This window comes from Garra rufa, chromosome 12 (genome assembly GCF_049309525.1).
Source record: "Garra rufa chromosome 12, GarRuf1.0, whole genome shotgun sequence".
Classification (NCBI taxonomy): domain Eukaryota; kingdom Metazoa; phylum Chordata; class Actinopteri; order Cypriniformes; family Cyprinidae; genus Garra; species Garra rufa.
Window position 1 is genome coordinate 11,296,665 of NC_133372.1, and position 27,352 is coordinate 11,324,016.

The window sequence follows — 27,352 nt, forward strand, 5'->3', positions numbered from 1 at the left end:
TTGCCTTCTTAAGTATCACTCATTCTGGTGTGAGATCATCCTGCTGATGGTCTGGTGTGATGCTGGTCTAAATGGTGGACTAGCATAACCATCATGTTCATCAGCAAAACATAGCTGGTTAAGACAGTTAATGGTGGTTTTACAAAACGTATAATATTTAACCAGTTTCTTGTTTTCTGGTCATTCCACAGGAGATACAAATGAAGTATATGGATGGACGGGTCAAGTTAATGAATGAGATTCTGAATGGTATCAAGATCTTGAAGTTCTACGCCTGGGAAAAGGCTTTTCTGGAGCAGGTCCTGGGATACAGAGAGAAGGAGCTTAAAACTCTGAAGAAATCACAGATATTATACTCTGTGTCTATTGCCTCCTTCAACTCCTCATCCTTCCTGGTGAGAAAAAAACTGATTCTTACAGTTGAGGTCAAAAGTTTGAATACACCTTGCAGAATCTGCAAAATGTTAATTATTAAAAAAAAATAGAAGAGGGATGATACAAAATGTGTGTTCTTTTTTTAATTAGTACTGACCTGAATAAGATATTTCACATAAAAGATATTAACATATAGTCCACAAGAGAAAAGAATGTTCAAAAGTTTACATGAAACTTGATTCTTAATACTGTGCTGTTTTTGTTTGTTTGTTTGTTTGTTTAGTAATAGTTGTTCATGAGTCCGTTGTTTGTCCTGAACAGTTAAACTGCCTGCTGTTCTTCAGAAAAATCTTTCAGGTCCCACAAATTATTTTGTTTTTTTCAGCATTTTTGTGCATTTGAACCCTTTCCAGCAATGACTGTATGTTTTTGAGATCCATCTTTTCACACTGAGGACAACTGAGGGACTCATATGCAAGAAGTTTCAAACGCTCACTGATGCTCCAGGAGGAAAAACGATGCATTAAGAGCCAGGGGTGTAAACTTTTGAACAGAAAGTACATTTTTCCTAAATATATATATTTTTAAGTGAGAACTGCCCTTCAGAAGATACTTCTGACAAAATAAGTTAAATTTACCCTGATATTCAAATTCAAAGTATTCACCCCCTGGCTCTTAATGCATTGTGTTTCCTTCTGGAGCATCAGTGAGCATTTGAACCTCCTTTAATAGTTACCTGTAAGAGTTCCTCAGTTGTCGTCAGTGTGAAAAGATGGATCTCAAAGTCAGTCATTGTTAGAAAGGGTTCATATACACAAAAATGATGAAAAAAAAAATAATAAGTTGTTGGACCTGAAAGATTTTACTGAAGAACAGCAGGCAGTTTAACTGTACAGGACAAACAAAGGACTCATGAACAACTATTACTAAACAAACAGAAAAACAACAACAAAGAATTAAGAATCAAGTGTATGTAAACTATAAATTCAACTATTATTTTCTCTTGTGGACTACATGTAAATCTCTTTTATGTAAAATATCTTTTCCAGGTCAGTACTAAATAAAAAATAAAATGCATTTTGTATGATCTCCCTTATTTTGGTAAAATATTTAACATTTTGCATATTCTGCAAGGTGTATGTAAACATTTGACCTCAACTGTAACTGCCTTAGAGTATACTTCTAGGAAAAAAACTAAACCTAAATTTACATTATATAGAAGTAATGATTGTAAACGTATATTACCTTTGGGTCAGGATGTGATATTGTTTTTTAACTGCAATTTCCATTCTTTCCCAGATTGCTTTTGCCATGTTTGGTGTCTATGTGCTCATTGATGATAAGAATGTTCTGGATGCTCAGAAAATCTTCGTATCAATGGCTATCATCAACATACTGAAAACTCCACTAAGCCAGCTTCCTTTTGCCATGAGCACAACCATGCAGGTGAGAAGATTTTAACTATAACACCATTATATTCTAGCCTGATTATTTGGTGGTGTCTGTATTTAATTGTTTCTTACTGATCTTGAATTAAATGTACAAACTGTTCTTGCATTCCAGGCTCTCGTCTCTCTAAAGCGTCTGGGGAAATTTCTATGTCAAGATGAACTCAAACCAGAAAATGTGACAAGGGAATCCTATAAATCCGGTGAGAGCTCACTTGTTGACAAACATTATTGTGCAATAGATTAGTAAGGCTAAAAACAGACTGAATGTTGTCTGTACCCTGTGAGAATTTCCCTCTGCCCTCACTTCCGTCTGTCAGTAAAAATATGAGCGAGAGCGAGATCAACAACAGTTTGATAATAGCCTCTAAATTTCACAGTTAGATGGCAGAGATGTCTCACTTCCTCTCACTGGCAAAAAACAATTAGAGATCTCTTAACTCACTGGTTCGCCTACATGTGAATGTAGTGTAGTTATTAATTTAATGTAATAATTTAATAGTTACAGGGATGCTTTATTGTATTTTATTTTATTTCATTTTAGATCTTGCACAAAAACAGTATAATAAGCCTTTTCACAAGGCGAACACTGCAACAGTATTAGATTATTAATTTTACTCTGAGATTATATATATATATATATATATATATATATATATATATATATATATACTTGTTAGCTAACATATTATTATACATTGTATTAAATTATTTAAAATTTTACAGTGCAACATTTTCCGTTCTTTTATAAGCATACCACATGTTGGTATAAAAATGATTTAATGATAGGAGAGACATGAAAGTACCACAGGTATGTTGCCATGAACGATGGTCAAACATACAGTTTAGTGGTCATTATACAAACAAATTTGATGGGGGGCGGGGGTTGACGGCTTTCATCAAAGCTCTTCAAGATAGCTTGTAAAAACTGTTATTGTGAAGATGAAGCTAATTAGACTGTAAAATTAAAGTGAGTCTTTAATTTCACAAACTGGAGAAGAAATCTAGTTTCCCAGAAGCAATCTCTGTAATTCCGCAACAATTTGTGTTTGCGACAAAGATGTGTGCAGATAGTCTGTCTGCATAAATTGCATGTTGTGATAAGTGATCAAGGCATGATATTACATGATTTACTTGTGCTCTTTCATTGTTCCTCTTTACTTGTCAGATGTGGACGGTGTAGTGTTTGAGAATGGAACCTTCAGCTGGTCTAAGGATGGCCCCCCATGTCTAAAGAGGTATCATTACCCAGAAAGCTTCCACAAGGCACCTAAACATACAATCAGGCAATAAGTGTCCAAGTTTAAGCAACTTCCCCCTCACTTACTCTGTACTCAGGATCAGTGTAAAAGTTCCCTGTGGTTCACTGGTTGCTGTTGTCGGCCATGTTGGCAGTGGGAAATCCTCGCTGCTTTCTGCCATGCTTGGGGAGACTGAAAAAAGAAGCGGGAATGTCTCGGTCAAGGTACTTACATTAATCAACCATAACTCTCATTGTATATATTTTATGAATTATCATTTTGCATGGCATGTTATGATTATACAGAAAGTGACCATAATGAGTGCCCTGTATTTAAAAGTAGAATCACATATTATAGTTATACAATTCATGAGGTACAATAGTCTGAAACCACATTGAAAATCAAATTTAAATCTGGAAATAAACAAAAAGGCCACTAATCAAATTTCAGTTCAAAATAGTTCATCCTTACAGATGATTGTTTTCCAATTTCTTTGTTTCTATCTATTTAGGGCTCCATTGCCTACGTTCCCCAGCAAGCTTGGATCCAAAATGCCAGTCTGCAGGACAACATTCTGTTTGGACGAGAAAAAAAGGAAAGCTGGTATCAGCGGGTGCTGGAAGCCTGTGCCCTGCTGCCAGATCTGGACAATCTGCCTGCAGGAGATGCCACTGAGATCGGAGAGAAGGTGAGACTTTATTATTCGTACTTTTTCCAAAGTAGAGGACTAAGCCTGTATGAGCTAAAGTAAGCATCCATGTAGTCTTGCATAGCCAGACCTTCAGACTGATGACAGAAGGTCTGGGTGCCTTGGTCGCTTTGAATGGCCAAGGCCCGCCAAAGAGGCCATATGACTGACAGGTAAAGTAACCAATCATGTTTCGTTTTGTGCCACGTCATTGTGTGGGGATGCCCCTACAATAACAGACAGGTGTGTAAATCTCTTGAACATACAGTTGAGGTCAAAAGTTTACATCCCCCTTTCAGAAAAAAAAAATCCTTCAGAAAAATCCTTCATGTCCCACAAATTCTTTGGTTTTCCAGCCTTTATTGTATATTTTAGCCCTTTCCAAAAATGACTGTATGATTTAAAGATCCATCGTTTCACACTCAGGACAACATAGGGACTCATATGCAACTATTACAGAATGTTCAAATGCAGAAGCTCCAGAAAGGAAAAACATACATTAAGAGCCAGGGGATACAAAATTTTTGAGATTAAGGATCAGGGTAAATTTTAATTATTTTGTCTTATTGGAAACATGTAACTGTCTTCTGTAGCCTTTGAAGGGCAGTACTAATTGAAAAATATGATATTTAGGCAGAATAAGAAAAATTTACACATCTTCATTCTGTTCAAAAGTTTGCTCTTAGTGCATTCTGGAGCATCAGTGAGTGTTTGAACCTTCTGTAATAGTTGCATATGAGTCCCTCAGTTGTCCTCAGCGTGAAAAGATAGATCTCAAAATCATAGTCATTTTTGGAAAGGGTTCAAATACACAAAAATGATGGAAAACCAAAGAATTTGTGGGACCTGAACGATTTTTCTGAAGAACAGCGGGCAGTTTAACTGTTCAGGACAAACGAGACACTCATGAAAAACTATCACTAAACAAAAAAAAAACACAGCTGTGGATCATTCAGGTAACAACACAGTATTAAGAATCAAGTGTATGTAAACTTTTGATCAGGGTCATTTTTACAAATTAAACTATTACTTTTTTCTCGTGGACTGTATGTAAACTGTGTCTGAGGCTAAGAATAGCGCCCTTAAGACCAATTATGGATGAGCGTGTGAAATCCTATTAGATAAAAATTGTTTCTGCATTGTCTTTTGCCAGGGTTTAAATTTGTCTGGAGGCCAGAAACAGAGGGTGAGTCTGGCACGCGCTGTTTACAGGAAAGCTGACATGTACCTGCTTGATGATCCCTTGTCTGCAGTGGATGCACATGTTGGTCAGCACATCTTCAACAAAGTCATTGGACCCAAGGGTATACTGAGAGACAAGGTGACTATCACTTTAGAATTTACTTTACAGATAGAGCAGGAGGTAATTTTCTTGCCTCTCAGCCTTTCCAACATCTAACATTCAACTCTTTATTTTCAAAGACACGGGTTTTGGTGACCCATGGAATGAGCTTCCTGCCTCAGGCTGATTTGATTCTGGTTCTGGTGGATGGGGAGATCAGTGAGCGAGGCTCCTATCAAGAACTTCTGAACCGGAATGGTGCCTTTGCTGATTTTATCCACACCTTTGCAAGCTCTGAAAGGAAAGAGTGCTTTTCGGAGGCCTCCAAGAGAGGTAATATTACTGTGGTGTGTGTGTTCAGGGATTCATCCTTGCTGAAAAAGCCCACCAAACCTTTTAACTAGTTTAGCTAGGGAATTGAGCATCACTAGCAATGTCTTTTCTGGTGTTGTCCTAGTTAAACTAGTGTTCCACTATAAGCTAGACCAGTGTCCATTCAGTATAAACCAATTAGGACTGGTATGACAATTCAAGGTTCAAACTTATTCAAAATTTATCATGGATTGAATATTATTAATCATTTTATGTTGAATTCATACACTTACAGGCTCCAGAAGATTGTCCGTAAGATTGAGTGTTACAGAAAACATGCCGTTTTCCAGGGATCTGTCCCAAGAGCAGCTTATCGGGTATGGGATTTTAAATTTTCTTATTTAATACTACTGAATATAACTTTATGTGACACGCTGAAAACAGAAACTGATATTGTGGTACAGAATGACTGCAGATAAAGCTGGGTGACTAAAAGAGTGTTGCAATGATGATTTTTGTAGGCCAAAATGAAAGTGTATCATTTATACATATTTTGGTAATCAAGATAATCTTGTACATAATATTTCAGTGAAACTGAAACCTAAATATAATCAGAAGAAGTAATGCTCGCATTACTGTGCCGTCACCAACGCTAAGCTTCCGACAACTCTTTGCATTTTTATTTAAAATTTGTTTGTTGAAAATTACAAGTTGGAAAGTTTCAGTTAGAATTTTGCAAGAGCATGAATATAAACACAATGAGGCTATAAAAACTAGCGAGTAGATGAGTTTTCCTGTTTGGCATGTTGATGTTTAAGGTCAATGATAACCTCATTAGTCACATTTCGCCACTTTTCAGGAAATAAAAGGTCAAAAAGATCAATATCAAGAAAAAACATGTGTGGGGTATTACCAACGTATTTTATGACATAAAATAAATTCTGAAAATATGTGGCCGTGAACCACAAAACCAGTCTTAAGTAGCATGGGTATATTTGTAGCAATAGCCAAAAATACATTGTATGTGTCAAAATTATAGATTTTTCTTTTATGCCAAAAATCATTTGGATGTTAAGTAAAGATCATATTCCATGAAGATATTTTGTAAATTTCCTACTTTAAATATATCCAAACTAGTAATATGCATTGCTAAGAACTTCATTTGGACAACTTTAGGCGATTTTCTCAATATTTAGATTTTTTTGCACCCTCAGATTCCAGACTTTCAAATAGTTGTATCTCAGGCCAATTGTCCTATCCTAACAAACCATACATCAATAGAAAGCGTATTTATTCAGCTTTCAGATGATGTATAAATGTCAGTTGTAAAAATTTTACCTTTATGACTGTTTTTTAGGGTCACATATCTGAAGCCATTTTAACCACAGACCTTATTTCAGGCAAAAAACAAAAAAAAATTGACTTCGGGATAAATTAAACCATAAGTGCAAACAAGTTAACTAATTTCTGGATTTTTTGACTTACATCTGCACTTTATGGCACTTGTTTTTGTGCATAAGTTATTCACTAAATATGAGAAGCGTAAAAACTGTTGATTGACATTTGCATCTCTTTCAGTGGTGACACAAACAGTATTACAATTGAGCCACTGCCTGATTCTGATGAGGACCACATCCCAGAAGACCTGGGCAAACTGACTAAGGTTGATAAAGCACGGATAGGCAGGGTAAGATCATTTATCTTAATACTGGAGGACATTCTCTTTTTATTAACCACATATGGTTGACTTATGATCTCAATTTTCCCTCTGTCCCAATAGGTTAAACTTGAGATGTACATTGAATACTTCCGCACCATTGGCCTGCCTTTAATAGTTTCTATCATATTCCTGTACGCCTTCCAACAAGCAGCATCTCTGTCTTATAATTACTGGTTAAGCTTGTGGGCTGATCAGCCTGTCATCAACGGCACTCAGTTAAACACGGCTCTGAAACTGGGAGTCTACGGAGCTCTCGGTTTTGCTCAAGGTCAGCATACTCTTAGTGTTTTACCCTAACAACTCAAGTTATGACTTGTTGAACTAACTTATTTGTCTTGTGTTTTAGGAATCGCCATATTTGGTACCACAGTGGCAATCTCATTAGGGTGCATCATCGCCTCCCGCCATCTTCATTTGGACCTTCTGAACAATGTTCTTCACTCCCCGATGTCATTTTTCGAGTCTACCCCCAGTGGCAACCTCCTCAATCGTTTTGCTAAAGAAATAGATGCCATAGACAATATGATCCCTGATGGGCTGAAAATGATGCTGAGTTACTTCTTCAAACTCATGGAAGTCTGTATCATCGTGTTAATGGCCACTCCTTTCGCTGCCATTATCATCCTCCCTATGGTATTCCTCTATGGTTTCATACAGGTGCGTCCAAATCTGCTTTTGTAGCGTTAAGGAAAGATGCTAATTTGCTTTCTAGAACCCATTTGCTGAACCAACGATACTTGATACTTGTTCAGAAACAATGATTGAAACCATTGTTTTGTCTTGGGTTTTGACTATAATCTCCATCTCATTCTTCTCAACCTTGAAGAGTTTCTATGTGGCCACATCCTGCCAGCTGCGGCGGTTGGAGTCAGTGAGTCGCTCTCCCATCTACACGCACTTGAACGAGACAGTGCAGGGTGCCAGTGTCATCCGGGCGTTCAATGAGCAGTCACGCTTCATCATGGGTGCCAATCACAAAGTGGATCATAACCAAACTGCTTACTTTCCCCGTTTTGTAGCCACAAGGTGAGGCACTCCTCAAAATTCAGTTTTAGAATCACAATAACATCCTAGAAGTGTTCTTGTAATTATAAACAACTAGTTGGGTGCAATAGAATGGGACAGCCATTTAAAAAACTGTTCTGATCTTTTTTTGTTTAGTGATAGTTGTTTATGAGTCACTTGTTTGTCCTGAACGGTTAAACTGTCCGCTGTTCTTCAGAAAAATCGCTCAGGTCCCACAAATTCTTAGATTTTTTTGTGTATTTGAGTCCCTTTCCAACAATGAATGTATGATTTTGAAATCTCATCTTTTCACACTGAGGTCAAATGAGGGACTCTTATGCAACTATTACAGAAAGTTCAAATGCTCACTAATGCTTTAAGAGCCAGGGCATGAAAACTTTTTGAATCTGAAGATCAAGGTAAATTTAACTTATTTTGTCTTTTGGGAAACATCTTCTGTAGCTTCTGAAGGTCAGTACTAAATGAAAAAATATAATATTTAGGCAGAATAAAAAAAAATATATACACATCTTCATTCTGTTCAAAAGTTTTCACCCCCTGGCTCTTAATGCATTGTTTTTCCTTCTAAAGCATAAGTGAGTGTTTGAACCTTCTATAATAGTTGCATATGAGTCCCTCAGTTGTCCTCAATGTGAACAGATGGATGTCAAAATCATACAGTGGAAAGGGTTCAAATACACAAAAAATGCTGAAAAACCAAATCATTTGTGGGACCTGAAGGACTTTTCTGAAGAACAGCAACCATTTCAGGATAAACAAGGGACTCATGAACAACTATCACTAAACAAAAAAAAACAGCATTCAGGTAACAACACAGTATTAAGAATCAAGTGTATGTTAACTTTTGAACAGGGTCAGTTTAATAAATTCAACTATTATTCAGCTATACTATCTTATTCAGGTCGGTACTAAATAAAAAATAGCATGCATTTTGTATGATCCCTCTTATTTTGGTCAAATAATTAGCATTTTGCAGATTCTGCAAAGTGTATGTAAACTTTCAACCTCAACTGTAGATATTGAGTTTATTCTAAAATGTTTTTATTGTGCAGGTGGCTGGGTGTCAATTTGGAGTTTCTGGGTAATGGAATTGTCCTTGCTGCTTCTATTCTCTCCGTGATGGCGAAAGGAACCCTGAGCCCTGGGATGGTCGGTCTGGCCGTGTCTCATTCACTTCAGGTGTGAATCATTTCAAATGTCTCTAGAATCCGACATTACAAACACAAATATTATGAGAGCTGCTGGAAATATTTCATGTGGCAGTCTCAGTCTTGCAATGTTAACCCTTAAAACAAAAAGTCTTTTAACTCTTGCATAAGATTTGCTGTGGTGTATCTTTCATTTGTGGTCAGCCATTTTCAAATTAAAATTCAGAGAGGAAAATGCAATCATTATTGTTTGTCTATCAGATCAGATTCCATCCTTAGTGACTGTTGTAATTAAAAAGTGTTTAATGCTGTCTCCCAGGTGACAGGTTTCCTGAGCTGGATTGTAAGGTCATGGACAGATGTAGAGAACAACATTGTGTCAGTTGAGAGAGTTAAAGAGTATGCAGACACACCAAAAGAGGTGAGTGTGGTTGTAGAGCAAAATTAAAAATTCGGTCAATTAAAAATATATATTTTATTTCAAGATGTAAATCTTTTTTTCTTTGTTGGTCAGTAATAGCAAGCATTTTTATGGCTATATAATAATTTACAGGCAGCTTGGAGCATAGAGGGAAGTTCTTTACCACCATCTTGGCCTCAAAACGGGACCATAGAATTTCAGGATTATGGCCTTCAATATCGTAAAGGCCTGGAGTTGGCCCTGAAGGGAATCTCTGTTCACATCAAAGAGCAGGAGAAGGTACAAGTGAAGACTTTGAAATATTCTGCATCAAGATTTACTACTTTAAAATATTATAAAATGTCTATTTTTGTGGATGATATATACCTCCCCTTATTTCTCTTGAACAAGTTTTGATTCTTGTAGACCCTAACCCAAAAACATCATAATTTACTCTCAAAGATAGACTAATATAACCATTTTCTAACCATATTTTCCAACCATAGTTATAATTGGCATATTCTGTGAAAGTTCAAAGTACATTACTTTAATTATCCATGACAAACATTTAGTGGGATTGTGGTAATGCAAAGTGCTCCTGATAATTGTTCCATAATTACTTTGTCTGGAAGTCAAGCGATGTTGAAAAAATTCCTGCAGGCTTACTCTTGTGTTCATTATCCTTTCAGATTGGTATTGTGGGAAGAACAGGTGCAGGAAAATCATCTTTGGCTCTTGGAATTTTCCGGATCTTGGAAGCAGCAAAAGGACAGATCTACATCGATGGGATCAACATTGCAGAGATCGGGCTTCATGATCTAAGATCCCGCATCACCATCATTCCACAAGTGTGTACAACTGAGATACTCCATCTGGAACCAAAATTACACTATAATTTCTTCCTGACATTATGAACTCTTCACCAATCTGTTTTCAAATATTTTATCCTCTTAGGACCCAGTGTTGTTCTCTGGATCTCTCCGTATGAACCTTGACCCCTTCGACGCCTATACTGATGAGGAGGTGTGGAATGCCTTGGAACTGGCTCACCTTAAAAACTTTGTGTCTGAACTTCCAGATAAACTCAATCATGAGTGTTCAGAAGGAGGAGAAAATCTCAGGTATGTGCATCCAAGAATGCTATTTCTTCTTGTTTTTTTAAATAACTAAACAGTAGAGACTTTGGATTAACAAAGGTGAATGGTTCTCTTCTTACAGTCTTGGTCAGAGGCAATTGGTATGCCTAGCAAGAGCTCTTCTCCGAAAGACAAAAATTTTGGTGCTCGATGAGGCAACAGCTGCATTGGACCTGGAGACAGACACCCTGATCCAGTCTACCATCCGCAGCCAGTTTGAGGATTGTGCTGTACTTACCATCGCGCACCGCCTCAATACCATTATGGACTACACAAAGTATGTCATGATACAACAACACTGAACAGTGGTTCCCAAACTTGTGGCGTTCTCAAACATTGCACTGTTTGTTTGAGTGGTCCAGAACAATATGATCACATTTACTGTTTTTTGGTTTGATTGGGAATTTCGCATGTTGACAAAACATTTCCTCACAGAAGAAAAATATACTTAAATTTTGACTGGTTAAGGTTGGTAACTCTTCACAGAGTTGACCAAAAGAAATACGATTTTGAAGTGGCTCATGGCGGGGATGTGCTTCATACATCGCTACACTATAGAGGGTTTGCACTTAGGTCATGGTTTGGTCAGTTAACCGGATACACAGCCATATTGGAGATACTTGGATATAAACAACAGCATTAATTACAAGGTTAATATACAAATAAATACGTTGTTCTGCTAATTTGCGCTGTCTAAACCATGGACAAAAACATGTGGAAGCTGCTAAATCATATAAAACGGACTTGGTAAGCAGGAAAGAACACAATGTTTTGACAAACTAAAGTTAATAGGTGGTAAAGATACATACAAGCAGTATTAATTAAGATATTAGCCTAATATTTCACCTACCTGACTGGAAATGATAAGAACAAACACAAATGTTGTCAAGTTTCTTGCCCTGGAAATCCTGTTTATGTTTGGCCAACCACAAACGCCTTATGTTCCTCAAGACAGTTTTTTGCACTCTTCTCCCCGATTTGTTACAACTTTTGTCAGTTTATAGTACTCCAAATGCTTTTTCTGGTCTGACCAATTAGTACAGCCCAAAACATGACAATATTGACCATATTCAGCAGCAATAATCAACAAAATATGCGAGTTTCGTTTGGTTCAGTGCCATTGTTTATGTTTAGTTGCCATGGCGCTAAGGCATAGTGAAAACACACTATTAACAAATTTAGCTGAACTTTAAAGACATAGTTCAACTAAAAATGAAAAATCAGTCATTAATTACTCACCCTCATGTCGTTCCCAACCCGTAAAAACTTTCTTTCATCTTCAGGGGCCTCATTTATAAAGACTTGCGTAGAAACCATCCTTGATTTTATCTAAGAACTTTTCTGATTTGATCGTAAGAGCGATTCAGAGAAACGAACGTACACACGAAATCCATGCATACGCCAGTCATTCGGTTATAAATCACAAATGATCGTGGAATTGTGTGCAGCTGAATGTTCCGCCGTCGAAACGCCCCTGCTTAATTAATTAACATATAAAATGAGCTCATTCCTAAAGCAAAAACTCTGTGACAATGGCAAGTAAAAAGGAGCGCAAGAAATCAAATTATAGTGAGGCTGAACTATCTGCAATACCAGGCATTACCACAAGGAAACGGTCGTACGCCAAGCTGGAATCTGACGTGGAGATAAGTACTTTTCCACGTCAAAGACGGTTTTTATAAATCTGTACTTTGACGTGGATTTGATCGTACGAACACTCTAAGATCAAATCAGTGCGTAAGAAAGTTTTATAAATGAGGCCCCTGAACACAAATAAATATATTTTTGATGAAATACGAGAGCTTTCTGACCCTGCATAGGCAGCAAGGATACTACCACGTTAAACGACTATTTTCAACAATTTCTATTCTTCAAAGTCTTCGATGCACGTTAACGACGAGTATCACGACGCATGCTGACGCAGGAGCCCACGTTTTATGACCACATTAATGGAAGACCTGTTTTAGTTTTTTTCATTTCCGTTTGCTGCTGCTATGAAAAGAAAAATAATTAAACAAACAACCTAAGTGTTTATTATATATGCCCAAATGACAGTATTATCTGTATTGTTATGTTTTATTAATACTAAGTGACCAAACAGGTCACTTTAGCGTTATTATACATATTTTTTCGGACGTCTCCACAGTTTGGGAACCTGGTTAGATTTATTTATTTGCCTGTTACGCATTAATTTGATGTTTTAAACGTTACCTTATTTTTTTGTTTTCTCAGGGTAATTGTTATGGATAAAGGACATATCGTCGAGATGGATTCTCCCAGTAACCTTATTGCAAAAAGAGGCCAGTTTTACTACATGTGCCGGGAAGCTGGGATCTTGTAAGACGTTACACATCGACTGTCTTCTTGCGCCTCCTTGTGGGGAAAGCGAAGAATCTGCAGACTCTCCTTTTTTCAGTTCTCACTGCAGGAACACAGAGAGAATATAACACAGCTGGTGCTTCATAAGGGAAAAAGACCAGACACTTGAATTACACTTTTCCCCACAAATGAAAATGGTTTGCCTGATTAATTTGTAAATGTGTTTACTCAGGTTTACTACCATCTATATGGGCATAATAACTCCATGCAGACCATAATAATAATGGCATTGTGCCAGAAAGTGCCTTTAAAGCTATTTGTAGTGTTGCAGAATGGAAAGGTGCAGCTGATGGAAATGTAAATATGGCAGAATACGTTCTGCTGGTGCCATAGCATCCATGATGATAAGACATGAATGTGAATAGGTAACTGTTAAAGATGTTGCGCAGGTAACAAATCAATGAAGACAATTCTATAAGCTCTAGTGGATTCTTAGTTCTCAGTTATGTGAAGAATCACATAAAAGAAAGAGGACAAATATGTTTACGAACATATTGCCACATATACTTGACCTGAAATTCCCTGAAAAAAATTCCAGACTCCCTTTCAGACGCTAATTAAAGCTTTACGAGAGGGTTCAGGGAGAAAAACAGTACAGTCGCCCAAGTAGGTTGTGGTGTTTGTTTGTTTCAGCCAAAGTAAACATAAAATGGACAATAATGGCTGGATGAAAGAATATGCAGTCTGTACACAATAAGAGCTAAACCGGTAAAATAACCCTAATGTCTCAAAATATAAAAAAATATTGTTGACCACCATTCTGAAGGCAAGATTTTTTTTATTTAGCAGTTTTGCACTTCAGTTTAAGAAAAAGTGTTTTACAAGCATTATTGTTACTGTAGATTTTTAGAAATATATTTTAATCTTAAAAGTGGACATGAAAAGACACCGCATGTCATCTTGTAAGACAATGCAAAAAGCTACATGTGTGACATGTACATTCAAGTGCCTTTGTGACACTCCAGATTTTTATTTATATTTTATATTTAATCTTTATTGACACTTCATCTCATGTTTTGTATGTTTATACATGTAATAACTGTGTATAAAGAAACATCTTGTTAAAGGATGCGTCGTTGTGCTTCTATAAGACGACAAACTAAAAAACCATGCTGCTAAACAATTACAAAAACACACTCTTTGGACATGACGGAAAAAGCCTCGGCAAATAAAATGAGTACCAAACTATATTTATTGTTTACAGTAGTAAAGGACAAAAAAAAAAGAAAAAAAAAAAGTACATTATCAGTACAGAAGGATGCCAACATCTGGAAATCTTTGAGTCAACCCTTAAAACCCTCTCTCCCTTTCAGCCATATGAATTACAGTGGGAGGGCAAGAGATGTTAAAAGAGATCAGACCAGTCCTTGTGAGCGATGACGGATAAATCGCAGCAACAAAGCCTCAAAGGATTCCCTTTTGTTTTGCTTCAAGAACTGGTTGTAGTTTCGGGATTTAAAAAAGGGGGGAAAATAAAGTAATGAACAGGAAAAAAAAGAGAAAAAAAAAAGATATATTGGTCTTTTTAAGTCATTCCTGTCTCCTCAACCAACTCTCAAGAGAAAATAGGAATGGTAAGTGGATATATTTCAACAGACATTTAAAAATTAACTAGTTGGTGTAATCCTGCTCTTATCTAATCGAGTACCATCTTTGGGGTTTGGTCTAGTAGGGGTCACTGTAAATTGTGTCATGTAGTCAGTCTCTTCAGATCCCATCCCTACAGTGAGCTCATACGAGAAGCGGCCCCATTAAAAGGCAGATGAAAACACTGGTTGAACATATTTCTACAACACATACAGGCAAATAGAATCTGAGTCGAAACAGGCCTACTTAAAGCTCTTAAGAAATGAAAGGTGAAGAAAAAAAAAAACTGGGCGAATATACTATGGAAGAGGAAATCAACGGTTCTTGTCGGGTGAATCAGTGTTCTGAGCAACATAAAAGCCTGCATGGTGGCTGGTGTGGATAATCTGAACAACTACGCCCTCTGGCAGCCTTCTGGAGTTTGTTCCCCCACCACAGTAGCTGTCTAACTATTGCGTTTTTATAAATATTACTGGAAACACATTTGTGATGCCCACTCTTGGAAAGCTAGAGATGACAGAAGAGAGACAAAGAGAGAAAGAGAAGTGGGGAAACCATGTGAAAGCATCTGAATGAAACATCATGAGGAATAAAATAGATAGGTGCGGGGTCCAGGTGGTGTGGAGTTTTAGCAGGAGCCACCAGTTTGTTGCTGAAATACGTCAATCGTGTCCTCGTCCTCCATCTCCAACTAACAAATGCAAAGTTAACATTAGTTAACGCATTAACTAACAACAAGCAATACACTTTTTTTAACATTAAAGGTTTGATTGACTCAAAAATGAAAATTCTGTCATAAATCACTCACCCTCATGTTGTTCCAAACCCGTTAAGACAGATATTTTTGATGAAATCCGAGAGCTTTCTGAGCCTCCATGAACATAAACAGCTCCTACCAACTTTTATGACCCTACAAGAACACATTTTGTTCAGCAAAATATGACTTTATTCGACAATTCTTCTCTCCAGAGTTACATCTACTGCCATTATCGAAAGTAGAGCAGTAGACTGTAACTCTGGGGAGAAGAATTGTTGAATAAAGTCGTATTTTTGTGCACAAAACATTGTTGTGGGTTAATAAAATTACTGTTCAACCACTGATGTAACATGGACTATTTTATTGATGTCCTCACTGCTATTCTGGCCTTTGAACACGGTAGAACTCTTGCTGTATATGGAGTGTCAGAAAGCTCTCGGATTTCATCAAAAATATCTTAATTTGTGTTCTGAAGATGAACAAAGGTCAACATGAGGATGAGTAATTAATGACAGAATTTTCATTTTTGAGCAAACTATTCCTTTGTTGTTAACTTGAGAGCATTAATATTAAAAGATAGAATTTTGAATGCATTAGTAAACCAAGATTAATAAATGCTTTAGACGTATTTTTCATTGTTAATATAGCTAATAATAACTAAGGTTACAAACAGAAACTTGTTTTAAAGTGTTACTTAATTAGGTTATAATATCATATGTGACCCTAAACCACAAAAACAGTCATAAGGGTCAGTTTTTTTTAAATTGAGATTTATACATCATCCGAAAGCTAAATAAATAAGCATATGGTGTGTGACGTATGCATTTGTTAGGATAGGACAATATTTGGCTACGATACAACTATTTGAAAATCTGGAATCTGAGAGTACAAAAAAAAAAATCAAAATACTGAGAAAATGGCATTTAAAGTTGTCCAAATGACGTTTTTAGCAATGTGTAATACTAATCAAACATTAAGTTGATATATTTACGTTAGGAAATTTACAAATTATCATCATGGAACAAACTTAATATCCTAATTATTTTTACCATAAAAGAAAAATAGATCATTTTGACCCATATAATGTATTTTTGGCTACTGCTACAAAATATACCCATGCTACTTAAAACAACTATTAAAAAAAAAATTTTGTTCATTGAAATAAACCTGACACAAATAAAAAAAAATTAGCTTAACCTAAACTAAACTTAAATTTCAGTTAGTTGCAACATTTATAAATTGTTTAAAGGGCTAAAATTGCTAAAACAGAAACAAATATTTAAAAAAGGACAATTACTAAAACTAAAATGAAAACAAACATAGGAGCAATACAAAATATTAATACTGGATTAGTATATAAATAGCACTACAGTAACAAGTAAATGCATTTTTACTCACCTGCGCCGGTGTGTCTGTCTCATTAATTGGTTGCCCGTCGAATCTAAATCTAATCTGTCTTATCGACAAACCCTGAAAGAAAAGCGGAAGTGGATACATTATGATTTTAATAATATTTAAAATCAACATGGAGCTCTACAAATGAGTTCTGTATTGTGATTTTACAAAGAATTACTTCAAAATCACAGTAACTCACAGTGACTCAAATGGCTTACCTGTCTCTCACAGTACGCTTTCATTAATTTGCTGAGTGGCGTGTGCCTTTTAATTTTGAACTGGACCACTGAGCCATCCTGTCCCGCCACCTTCAGATTGATGTGGTCGTTCTCTGTTTTCACTCCCTCCTGAAACAATAAAAATTAAGTGTGTGTATGAGAAGCCAGGGAAGATCAACTAGTGCAAAAAGTACACATTTGAGATGCATGAAACACAATCCTGCTACACTGCTCTAGAATATGATAGGAGGGCCTCGGAGAGCTCTTTTTTTTGGAGGGCAACAACTTAAGTACTGAACAAGGCCTAGTGGATGCTAAGTTTATAGTTAAGTGAATTGAGAGGGAAAACACATTTTATTATTTTATAACAATGTTCAGATTAACGTCAAACTATTCAACAACAATAGCAGCGAACCGAAACAGACGTACAAAAACAGACATGCAAATGCAGCAAATATTAGCCGTCTAGTCAAACATTGTTGCGGCTCTGTGCGCCATTTTTAAGCATCTGGCGCAGCGAGGTGCAACTCAGAGCTCAATAGCCGTAACCGGCAGATTATACAAATCACTTCTTTTGGGTGAATACTTTTGAGTAGCGTGGAAAATACACGGTATCCGTTTGTTTACCATCTAAATGGCGGGCGAGAATTGTGTACTTCGACGCTCTTTTATATTCTGTTCCGCTGTTCTTGCGGCATTTTCTTACGCTAGTGGCGTAACGTGGCCGGTCAGCGCCACTCCGCTCTCACAAAGGAAAAACCCGCAAACGCTGAATTACACCGGGGCAAACGCGCGGTACATATGAAATAATTGCGTTCTTTAAATGAGCATCTGCTTAACGCAACATTTAAAAAGCGTATTAATAAAAACAACAGCTTATAAATTAAACACGGATGGCGTTTGTATGAAAACAAGACAATGATTGCGTGCCGACCGCCTTTCTCCCGCATAAATGCGCAATCTGACTATCAGCAAGGTTGCACAAAATGAAACTGGAACTCGGCCTCACGCGGTTCGTTTTGAGCGAAGCTTTAAAATACGGCGAAATTACAAATCAAATACTTACCTTAGGCTTGTCTTCGGACATTTTTGCAGGTGTCTGTTGGTCTGTATTATGGAAATATACTGAACACAAGATGCGCTCTCCACACTGTAGAGCAACACAGCTGCCGACGGGAACGCGCCTTCCTTTACCTACTTTATCAACGATTGGTTGGTTTTTGGTCACGTGGTGCTCCTGTCGTTCGCGGGAGCGAGCAAAGCTCCCCGCGAATTTCTGTAGCTATTCATGCCCATGCTCGCTGTGCTGTGCAGGTCCTAACACCACCAGGGCTAACAAATCAGGTATTTTTTTTATTATTTTGTAATTTAAATGTTCATAATTTAACAACCATAGGTGATATCCATAATTCCTCATTTGTACATAACGATGCTCATTGTTTTCTGGCCCAGTTCTGTAATGTAATGAATAGGAAGTTGTAGGGATTTTCAGAGCAGTTAACAATGGCAACTCTTAAAATAGTTCTAATGCAAGTCTTTAAGGTTAAGAGAGAAACTGAAAGCAAGTGGCTTTTTATATTTCACAGGAATGCTCAGGTCATGTGTCAAAATGGCCTAGTTACCCTTGGCCTCAGTGTCTAATGTTTGTGTTTTATTAACATGCATTCAGAGAAAAGTCAAAAATACAATATTAAGTTGTATCTAGCCCTCATCCAACCCAATAATCTTGTTTGATTTTCACAATTTGTACCAGGGAATCTGAACAATATGAACAAGTGAAATTTAAGACCTAAACCTGTAATGGAAATATACGTCATATTACATGCATATGAGTAACATTTAATTTGTTTAATGTAAAAAGTAAACAATATTTCATGGCTGTCATAAATTATACTTATTGCTACAATATACAGTGAACTTTTCACATCAGCAGAGACTATTCCACATAAAAGTACCACTTAAAGATATCTGGTGATGTAAACAATTTATTCTGAAGCAATATTTGCATTAGTGCTCTACTAACTTTTACATCTTAAATCTGCATATTTGATTTACCTTTATAAAGGCCTTTTTTTACTTTTGAAATGTATGCATCACCTTAGAAATTATTACAATTTATCAAATTCTATATGGCTGTTAGCAGTCAGATTACATCATTTACACTGCAAGATTAAAAGTGCAATAAAAGATGTTATGAGATTAATGTTTTAAATACATTTATGATTGTACAAATTAGAAATGTTGGGGTGGGGATGCATACTTTTAAATATACTAAACTACCAGCAGGTGGCGGTAAGTCACATAATGAGTGAGTTATTGAGTTATTTCAACTGATTCGAGCCAAACGCTGAATCAGTAAAACGTTGCTTGGAGAATGTGCTACACTTCTGCTGTCATCCTTGTTTGGAACTATTTTCGTTGGTGAAACAGAACAAAACAGTACATATTTTGTCTAAAATGTAAGTAACTACTTGACTAACTATTTTATTAAACTAAAATTAATGTAACATTTGTAATCGTGAGATTATTCAGCAAAAAGTCCCCTTGGTATATTACTGAACTACATCATGTTATAAATAAACTATTCATTTTCAATTGTTGCCTCAGTGTGTTTCTTTAGAGTTTCTTTATGTGTGCTGTTACGTTCATTTTGTATTTGTTCATTAGTATGTCACAAATAGACCAGAAATACACTATCCATTATCAATTGCTGTTTACGTCTTATGTATTAAAATAGGAATCTTTCTTGCCTTTCGATGCTTCGCTGGTTATTTTTGTCACTTCAGTTTTAATCAGGCTGTTTGTTCGGTCGGGCAAGAAAAAAAAAAAAAAACATTTTAAAAGTATCCCGAAGGCTAGCTCGACCTATATTATTGAGACCATTATATACAGCGGAGGGTGCTTGAGCACCTGCCCTTTTGGCTCCTAGTGATCAAAGTACCCTTTTGTTAAGATTTTTTTTTTTTTTGTAATAATATAAAAATTAAATTTTTATAAAAATAACGAATTCGCGACAGCCTGCCCAATCGAACTATTAGTAAAATTAATTAATAATGTTTTAGCTGTAAATAGAATGACCCTCGTGATGACCTTTCACGTGACGACCCCACCCGGAAGTTCAGGACGATCCGATCATGTTTATAAAGCCAAGGATAGACACGTTCGTGGCTGTTGGTAAGTGGTGTTTTCACCAGATTTAAAGTTACTTATTATTATAAGAATGACGTGAAGAAAAGAGAGTATACACGAGTATTTATAATTTTTTATAGCTTGTGCATGTGTAGTCTGCTCTGAAATAGCTGCCGATAATGTTAATGTCATGTAAAAATAATCGTAAATCTATCGTAAAGGAGAGGGCTCCTGCAGGCCATAAAATGTTTTATTAGGGTTGCACGGTATACCGGTACTACGGTAGTATCGCGATACTAAAGCTTACAAATACCCGTGGTGCCATTGCATTTTTGAAACGGTAGTATCGTCCAAACGGTAGCACCATAAGATATGTTGTATGCACGGCAGGAACACTGTTTAAAACGTTCATGCACGCCAGCAGAAACATTACAAGTTGACTGCCAAAATGTCTTTCTGCTGTGCTTTGTGTAGTACAAGCGGTGTATAGGCTTTATATGCTATTCAGTATTTCACCATGTTTCAGTTCAGTTTGAAATGAGAGGCTGCACGCGCACGTCCTTGTTCACGCTGCAGTTTCAGAAGAGAGGGTCTGATTCAGACGACTGTCTAATGTTATTTAAAAAATATCAGCCCAAGATTCAATTATTAAACATCAAAATATTTTACTAGACAGAATTTTAGTATTTTTATTCATTTTAGAACATGTGTAATAATTTGTTTCTGGAAGCATCTTTGCGTTCACGAATGAAATTCCATTCATTAACATAGTGGTTTTGCACTTGGTTCTTATCAATCATTATATATATATATATATATATATATATATATGTATGTATTTTTAACATTATAAATTAATACGTTTTAATATACAAGCTGCTAACTTGGAAATTTTAAGATATGGCAGCAAAAATGCTCGTGACAGTTCAGCAATAAGACACGAGCAAGATGTTTTAGTTTCGTTTCTGTGTTCGAATCTGAATTCGCGTTAGTTTGGGCGAATCACTGATTCACTAAGCCATTCATACAAACGAGTCATTTGATTCACCCCTGAATGATTCAGCCGTTTTGAAAGAATCGTTTGAACAACTCAGTGATTCAATCATGAACACTGCTGCCATCTGCTGGCGGTTTTAAGTTTCCGTCATGTTCCATTCTTTTCCAACATATTTTTATATTCAGAGTTTTGTATTTAAAACATTTATCTTATAACATTATTTATGCAATTATAAGTACAGTCTAAATGCATAAATACCACATCTAAATGTCACTCTAAGCTTCTGTGCAGTGCTCAGATGACTTTTGTTGACATGATTTCATGGATAACAATAGCCAGTCATTTATTCACATTAGTGAAGTATTCAGAGAAAAATCTTGCCTGTTTTCATTTACATCTTTTTATTTATGAATTTTTTTATTCATTTTGTAGATTTAAATTTTAAATTAACAGAATACTGCATGGTATCGTGATACTACTTGGTATCGTGATACTTCAGCTGGTATAGTATCGTAAGTCATTTTTATGGTATCGTGACAACCCTATGTTTTATATATGTTAAATAGTATAAGAAAAGACTTCATTATAATTTAGGAGGTCTTACATTTGGGGAAGGAAAGGCGAGAATCGCGATAGGGCTGGATAAAACTTCAGAAGGCAATGATGTCATTGAATAAATATGCATGTTTCAAAGTCAAAACGTGGCACTGATGTCTTTATATGAATGTATCTGAAGGGAACCGACTGTCCTCAGAAACATGTCGTTTGCATTTTCATTTCACGTCTGATAAAACTGTGTTAATGCTGCTTTGTGTTCAGCCGTTCCCATGGAAACCGTAGTATTTCAGCGCTCCTAAAGCGCCCCCTCGTGACAGAGAATGAATTTTTATTTCCACATTTTTCAGCTCTTTATGGTAAAATTATTGCAATGATCGACCTAGTTTTTATGCAGCAAACACATAGAGTTGTAAATGTGAAAGATGTTAATGTGCCTTCTAAATATCTAAACAATTAAGACTATTTATGTTTTAAATAAAATATAATAAATTAAAAACTCGATTTATCCATTTTAATGGTATAAAGGCTGAAATTCCATTGTATAAGATATTTTGTTTTTGTGTGAACCTGTATCTGAATTATAAATCATGCCATTTTATGGCTTAATATCCTACCGTCTACAATCTTACAATACAATACATCAGGGGCCACATATATTTTCAATAGTGACCACACAGAGTTTAATATAACAGCTGTTCTTTATTATTGTGTTTAACAGAGAGAAGAAAATCTTTAGGTTTGACAATTTAATACACAACCATTTCTAATCAAAATGAATAGTTCCAAAGAAAATATTTTTAATCTTTTAAACATTAAAATGTTTTTTTATGTTCTGTTTCTTTCTCAAAACTGCTTCACAGCATTGGCTGCTAGAAGCCTCTGTAATAATATGTATATCAGCAAGGAATGTGTCACAATATACAGTACAGTATTGCTGTACTGATGTTTTGAGCACAGCCCTATTTAGAGAGCCCCTTTTATAGTGATAAAAATATTACTAATTCTGTTGTTTGAGTCCTGAACTAAACATAAATGCAATTAAAACTTTGTTTGAATAATGCATTATTTGTCTTATTAATGACATTGTTACTTGTTACGTAAGTAACTGGATGCCTACAATGAGGTGATGGACCCGAGGGGCTCTTTAATGTCTTGTTCCAGGTGCCCTTTTTATACTTTGAGCACCTGCCCCTTTAAAGGTCTCTGCACGGCCCTGCTGTGTACACAAATTGCAGTAGTGAATGCATTCACTATCTCTTCAACTCTGTAACCCACAAAACCGGTTATAAGGTTACATTTTTTAAACTGAGAATCTGTACATCTGGAATCCGAGGGTACAAAAAAATCTAAATATCAAGAAAATCCTTTAAAGTTGTCCAAATGAGGTTCTTAGCAATGCATATTACTAATCAAAAATAAAGTTTTGATATATTTACGGTAGAAAATTGGCAGAATATCTTGATAAAACATGATCTTTACTTAATATCCTTTTGGCATAAAAGAAAAATCAATAATTGTGACCCATACAATGTATTTTTGGCTATTGCTACAAATATACCCATGCTACTTGAGACTGGTTTTGTGGTCCAGGGTCACATATAAGTTTATTAATGACTACAAACCCATATTGGAGACACATTTGGAGCCTTGTTAGCCATTCTAGTTTTTATATTCAATTATATTATATGTGACCCTGGACTATAAAATCAGTCATATGGGTAAAAAAAATAATAATTAAGATTTATACACCATCTAAAAGATGATGAATACGCTTTCCATTGACGTATGGTTTGTTAGGATCGGCCAATATATGGTTGAGAACAACAATTTGAAAATCTGAAATCTGAGGGTGTACAAAAATCTAAATATAGAGAAAATTGCCTTTAAAGTTGTCTAAATAAAGTTGTTAGCAATGCATATTCCTAATTTAATTTTTTTTATATATATATTTACGGTAGGAAATTTGCAAAATATCTATAGAACATGATCTTTACTTAATATCCTAATGATTTTTGGCATCATTTTGACCCATTCAATGTATTTTTGCATATTGCTACAAATATACCCGTGCTACTTAAGTTTTGTGGTCCAGGGTCACATATATGTACATATAAATAGTTAAAAGGCAAATATAATTAATGAGTGACAAAGAAACAAGATTTTATACAAGTTTCTTAATTACTACAAACTTGCCCCCCTACTGATAGACACATTTGCAGCCTTGTTACTCGTACTGGGGTGATTCTTATATTCCTATTATTTATTTATTTGAACATTTTTATAAATGTTGTCTAATTTAAGTGTCAATGTGTATTTATTGTTCATTTATTAAAAGCTTTACTCTCTTTAACTATAATAGAACTATAATTACACATGTCCCACATTTTTAGTCTGTAATTCTTTAAAACCACCAATAAACACTGCCTCTAAGTGCTTAGAAGCTTCTGTCACCTCTCTACTGCAATCTTGGCCTGTTCTTCACCTGAACAAGTTTCCAGATCACTGGTAATCTTTGGTTTTCACATTGCCACTGCTTTCTTCAAATTCAACCAAATATTTTCAATGAGAATTAAATTTGGAGACTGAACAGGCCTCTTAAGAACATTCTATGACTGATCCCTGAACCAAGCATAAGTAGATTTGGATGTATGGGATGGCTGTCCTGCAGGAAAGTCTACTGATCATCAGCTTCAGTCTTTGCACCAAAGCCATCACAATTCTTGCCAAAATGGCCTGATACTTCAAAGAATCCATGATATGTCATACTGTCATGTTTTCCACATCCTGCAACAGTAATTCATGGGTCCAAAAAGTTCCAGTTTGGTCACATCACTCCATAAAACATTCTTCCAGAACTCCACCGGTCTATCCAAATGAATTTTAACATGTTCAAGTCTGCCTTTTTGTTCTTCTTGGTCAAGAGTGGTCAAGAAGGCCATACTTGTCTAGTGTTCTTCTTATACACTGCATTGAAATGTTTTTCTTTCTTTTGTCAGGTCATCTTGCAATCTTTGGCTGTACATTGCAGGTTTTTCCAAGTTGCTTTGATCAAACATTTTATGATATTGTGCTTTTTTTTGTTCAAAACCCTCAAATGTTTTCTGGTACAACACATTTTAAACTAAGTTTCTAACTTTCTAAAGTAAAAACATTATTTCTTCTCTATACCTTTTCTACAGCTTTTGTGAGAGCTCTGTTGACTTTTGTGAGAGCTCTGTTGGCCATATTTTCTAATAGAGTTTCTAAAAGTTTAATTGTTTTTAAGACAATTTTGTTCCCCACCATAAAAATAAGTGACTTAAAAACTTGAAGCAATGTTGAATAGGGGTTGAATAATTATGACATAGCTGTGTTATTAACAATCAAAATCTCAACTTTAATAAATCAATACATTACACATGCATGTATTTATCAAATATTTTTTTTAAAGTATATCAGGCTATGAAAAACAGTCATGGACAAATAAGTAATCCTTCACTCTGTTTCCAACCTGGCAGAGTTTTGTTCTGTGATTACATTATTGAGTTTTAATTAATTTATGTGAAAAAAGAACTGTGATTTTAGTGAGTATATGCTAGGATATTGCATAGTCGTAACCTTTGTGGAAAACTGTAAAATATATAATAAAGGAACAGAATTTAAGTTTAATTTTACTGTAAAATCATCATTTTGAGCATAGTGTTATCTTATTATTTTATGTATCAATTTTTGATGATATAGGCATCATAGGCAGCATCTTTAAATATTTATCTTTAAAACAGTGTACCCATCATTTTAGCTGGGATTGTCAAATCTGGCATAAGGACTTGCCCTGCTGAGACCTGATAGAGAGAAACACAAACAAATTAAATTGCATAAATTCATTGAATATACCTTCTAATCAAACATACAGTAACATGTTCATTTTCTAAAAAAAAGCCATGCTTTTTATTAAGTAACAAAAATAATCTGAAAGTACTCCAGAAACAAAAGAGGACGAATCAAATTACTACCACTAGAGGGAGTGGTAGTAAATTCATCAAGAATTTGACTAGCAAAAAAGGACATGCAGCATTTTATGAAAACACTCCAAAACACTAGGCTGCACCATTTTTTTTAAATGCTGTCATATGCTCCTTACTTTATATTGACTGACAGTTTGATTTATTTTTCTTGCACAACCAGCATAATAACCAGTTCAAATTCACTTATTTATGCAGTTTCTGAAATAAGGGAATCGTTGACTCACCATATTTCTGTCGGATCTCATCATGTCTAATCTTCAACTCAGTTTTTCTGTGAAACAAAAACACAGGAACATAAATTCTTTGTAAAATCACACTCACACCCTAAAGGTATGTTGACAATCAGTACCCATTACAGCTGTAGAACAGGTTACTCATAGAATATTTTAGTTCCCTGTAACATAATATCTTTTGTCTGCTTCGAAATTTCAAACATTGATGCATCTTAAAGTATTTAATGAAAAGGTTTTACATATTTTCATGCATCTCCTATCGTCTGTCATCTCCATTTTGAATATTCAAATGTCAATCACTCTTACCTCTGCTCTTGTTTTGTTTTTGTCTTGTCTGATTTCCGGTTCATCCTGTTTTCAAATCGAGCAGATCTGTGACAGACAATGTTCGTTAGATTAAGAAAGTTGAGTTGTCAAGGCCTTTCTTTAAAGATCTAGAGGTTTCTTGTTTCTACCTTTTTACAGTGATGCAGAGAGGTTGACCAGGATTCACAATTTTTAAAGTAAAAAACAGTCTAAGTCAGATTATTTTTAGATTTATTCAAGTATACATAATTACAGCCTGAGGCAGGTGACACCAACTCCCTGCAGTATTTAAGAAAGCAAAATGGAGGGTGCGACTCATTCGTCAAACATACAATAGGTCAAACGCATCTTGTATGTTCAGACTTACCCAATGTTCTCACACTTGCAACAGCAGAATATACACAGCAAAACACCAATGATGAGGACTGCTCCAGCCACTGACAATGTAATGATCAAAATCTGGAAGTTCACTGAATTTCACAAAAAAAGAGAGAGTCATAGTTCAAAAATGATCTCCAGATGATGCCATACTAACACATTTGGTAACATTTATCCACCTTTTTCTTCCTGTACGAGTGGACGTGGCCATTTGTAAATTTTATGGGTCTGACTTACAGTCTCATCTGCATCCAGATGTACAAAACAGCTCATTTTGGTGCTTCGTATTGGAAAATGGTGTGTCTTACCATATTATTTCAAAGTATTATCTTAATTATTAGCACACTGGTTTGTAGTGCAAACTGTTTTACCGTTTACACATTGTTATTCTTTTCGTTATTTCCTTATAGCGGCTATGAACTGGAAGTCTCACTCAGATTTAACTCCACGTTAAAGAAAAAGGTAGATAGCAAGCACATGTAATTATGCTAATATTGATTAAGAACTATAGTTACTTTTTAGTTCTGTTGAATTTAGAATTTGATCTAGAGAAAAGACTACAGATAATCCTGATATTGCTTGTTTATGGCTGATTCTAATTTTAATTAGGTTTAACCATCATAACACATTTGAGT

General features: G+C 35.6%; 3 protein-coding genes across 3 annotated transcripts in view; 1 reads left to right on the plus strand and 2 right to left on the minus strand.

Annotated features, from left to right (window-relative positions):
- abcc6a (ATP-binding cassette, sub-family C (CFTR/MRP), member 6a) overlaps nt 1-14,652 on the plus strand; it is a 35,286-nt gene extending 20,634 nt beyond the window's left edge. The window contains exons 14-33 of the mRNA XM_073851837.1: nt 192-395; nt 1,675-1,821; nt 1,939-2,026; nt 2,992-3,061; nt 3,162-3,288; nt 3,576-3,752; nt 4,906-5,073; nt 5,175-5,367; nt 5,642-5,723; nt 6,925-7,033; nt 7,127-7,334; nt 7,413-7,723; nt 7,893-8,092; nt 9,145-9,271; nt 9,560-9,661; nt 9,794-9,940; nt 10,330-10,488; nt 10,595-10,761; nt 10,859-11,053; nt 13,009-14,652. Coding sequence (XP_073707938.1) covers nt 192-395; nt 1,675-1,821; nt 1,939-2,026; nt 2,992-3,061; nt 3,162-3,288; nt 3,576-3,752; nt 4,906-5,073; nt 5,175-5,367; nt 5,642-5,723; nt 6,925-7,033; nt 7,127-7,334; nt 7,413-7,723; nt 7,893-8,092; nt 9,145-9,271; nt 9,560-9,661; nt 9,794-9,940; nt 10,330-10,488; nt 10,595-10,761; nt 10,859-11,053; nt 13,009-13,117 — 3,090 coding nt within the window. The 3' untranslated portion in view covers nt 13,118-14,652. The remainder of the gene's footprint in view (nt 1-191; nt 396-1,674; nt 1,822-1,938; nt 2,027-2,991; nt 3,062-3,161; nt 3,289-3,575; nt 3,753-4,905; nt 5,074-5,174; nt 5,368-5,641; nt 5,724-6,924; nt 7,034-7,126; nt 7,335-7,412; nt 7,724-7,892; nt 8,093-9,144; nt 9,272-9,559; nt 9,662-9,793; nt 9,941-10,329; nt 10,489-10,594; nt 10,762-10,858; nt 11,054-13,008) is intronic.
- sumo3a (small ubiquitin like modifier 3a) lies at nt 14,325-18,300 on the minus strand. The gene is made up of 4 exons (XM_073852137.1): nt 18,179-18,300; nt 17,113-17,241; nt 16,898-16,969; nt 14,325-15,433 (listed from the first exon to the last, which is right to left on the minus strand). Exons 1-4 carry the CDS (start codon nt 18,197-18,199, stop codon nt 15,371-15,373), a joined length of 285 nt encoding a protein of 94 aa, XP_073708238.1. The 5' UTR covers nt 18,200-18,300; the 3' UTR covers nt 14,325-15,370.
- A 4,476-nt stretch (nt 18,301-22,776) lies between these two features.
- pttg1ipa (PTTG1 interacting protein a) overlaps nt 22,777-27,352 on the minus strand; it is a 7,576-nt gene continuing 3,000 nt past the window's right edge. Inside the window, exons 4-7 of the mRNA XM_073852136.1 lie at nt 26,707-26,809; nt 26,340-26,405; nt 26,025-26,071; nt 22,777-25,617 (exon numbers count right to left, since the gene is read on the minus strand). Coding sequence (XP_073708237.1) covers nt 25,571-25,617; nt 26,025-26,071; nt 26,340-26,405; nt 26,707-26,809 — 263 coding nt within the window. The 3' untranslated portion in view covers nt 22,777-25,570. The remainder of the gene's footprint in view (nt 25,618-26,024; nt 26,072-26,339; nt 26,406-26,706; nt 26,810-27,352) is intronic.

Bases quoted from the DNA above. Each gene is read 5' to 3' on its own strand.
- sumo3a (XM_073852137.1), bottom strand. From the start codon at position 18,199: ATGTCCGAAGACAAGCCTAAG. The intron at 17,242-18,178 runs GTAAGTATTTGA...TTATTGTTTCAG, and splicing joins TGTCCGAAGACAAGCCTAAG to GAGGGAGTGAAAACAGAGAA. The intron at 15,434-16,897 runs GTGAGTAAAAAT...TGCATTTGTTAG, and splicing joins AGACAGACACACCGGCGCAG to TTGGAGATGGAGGACGAGGA.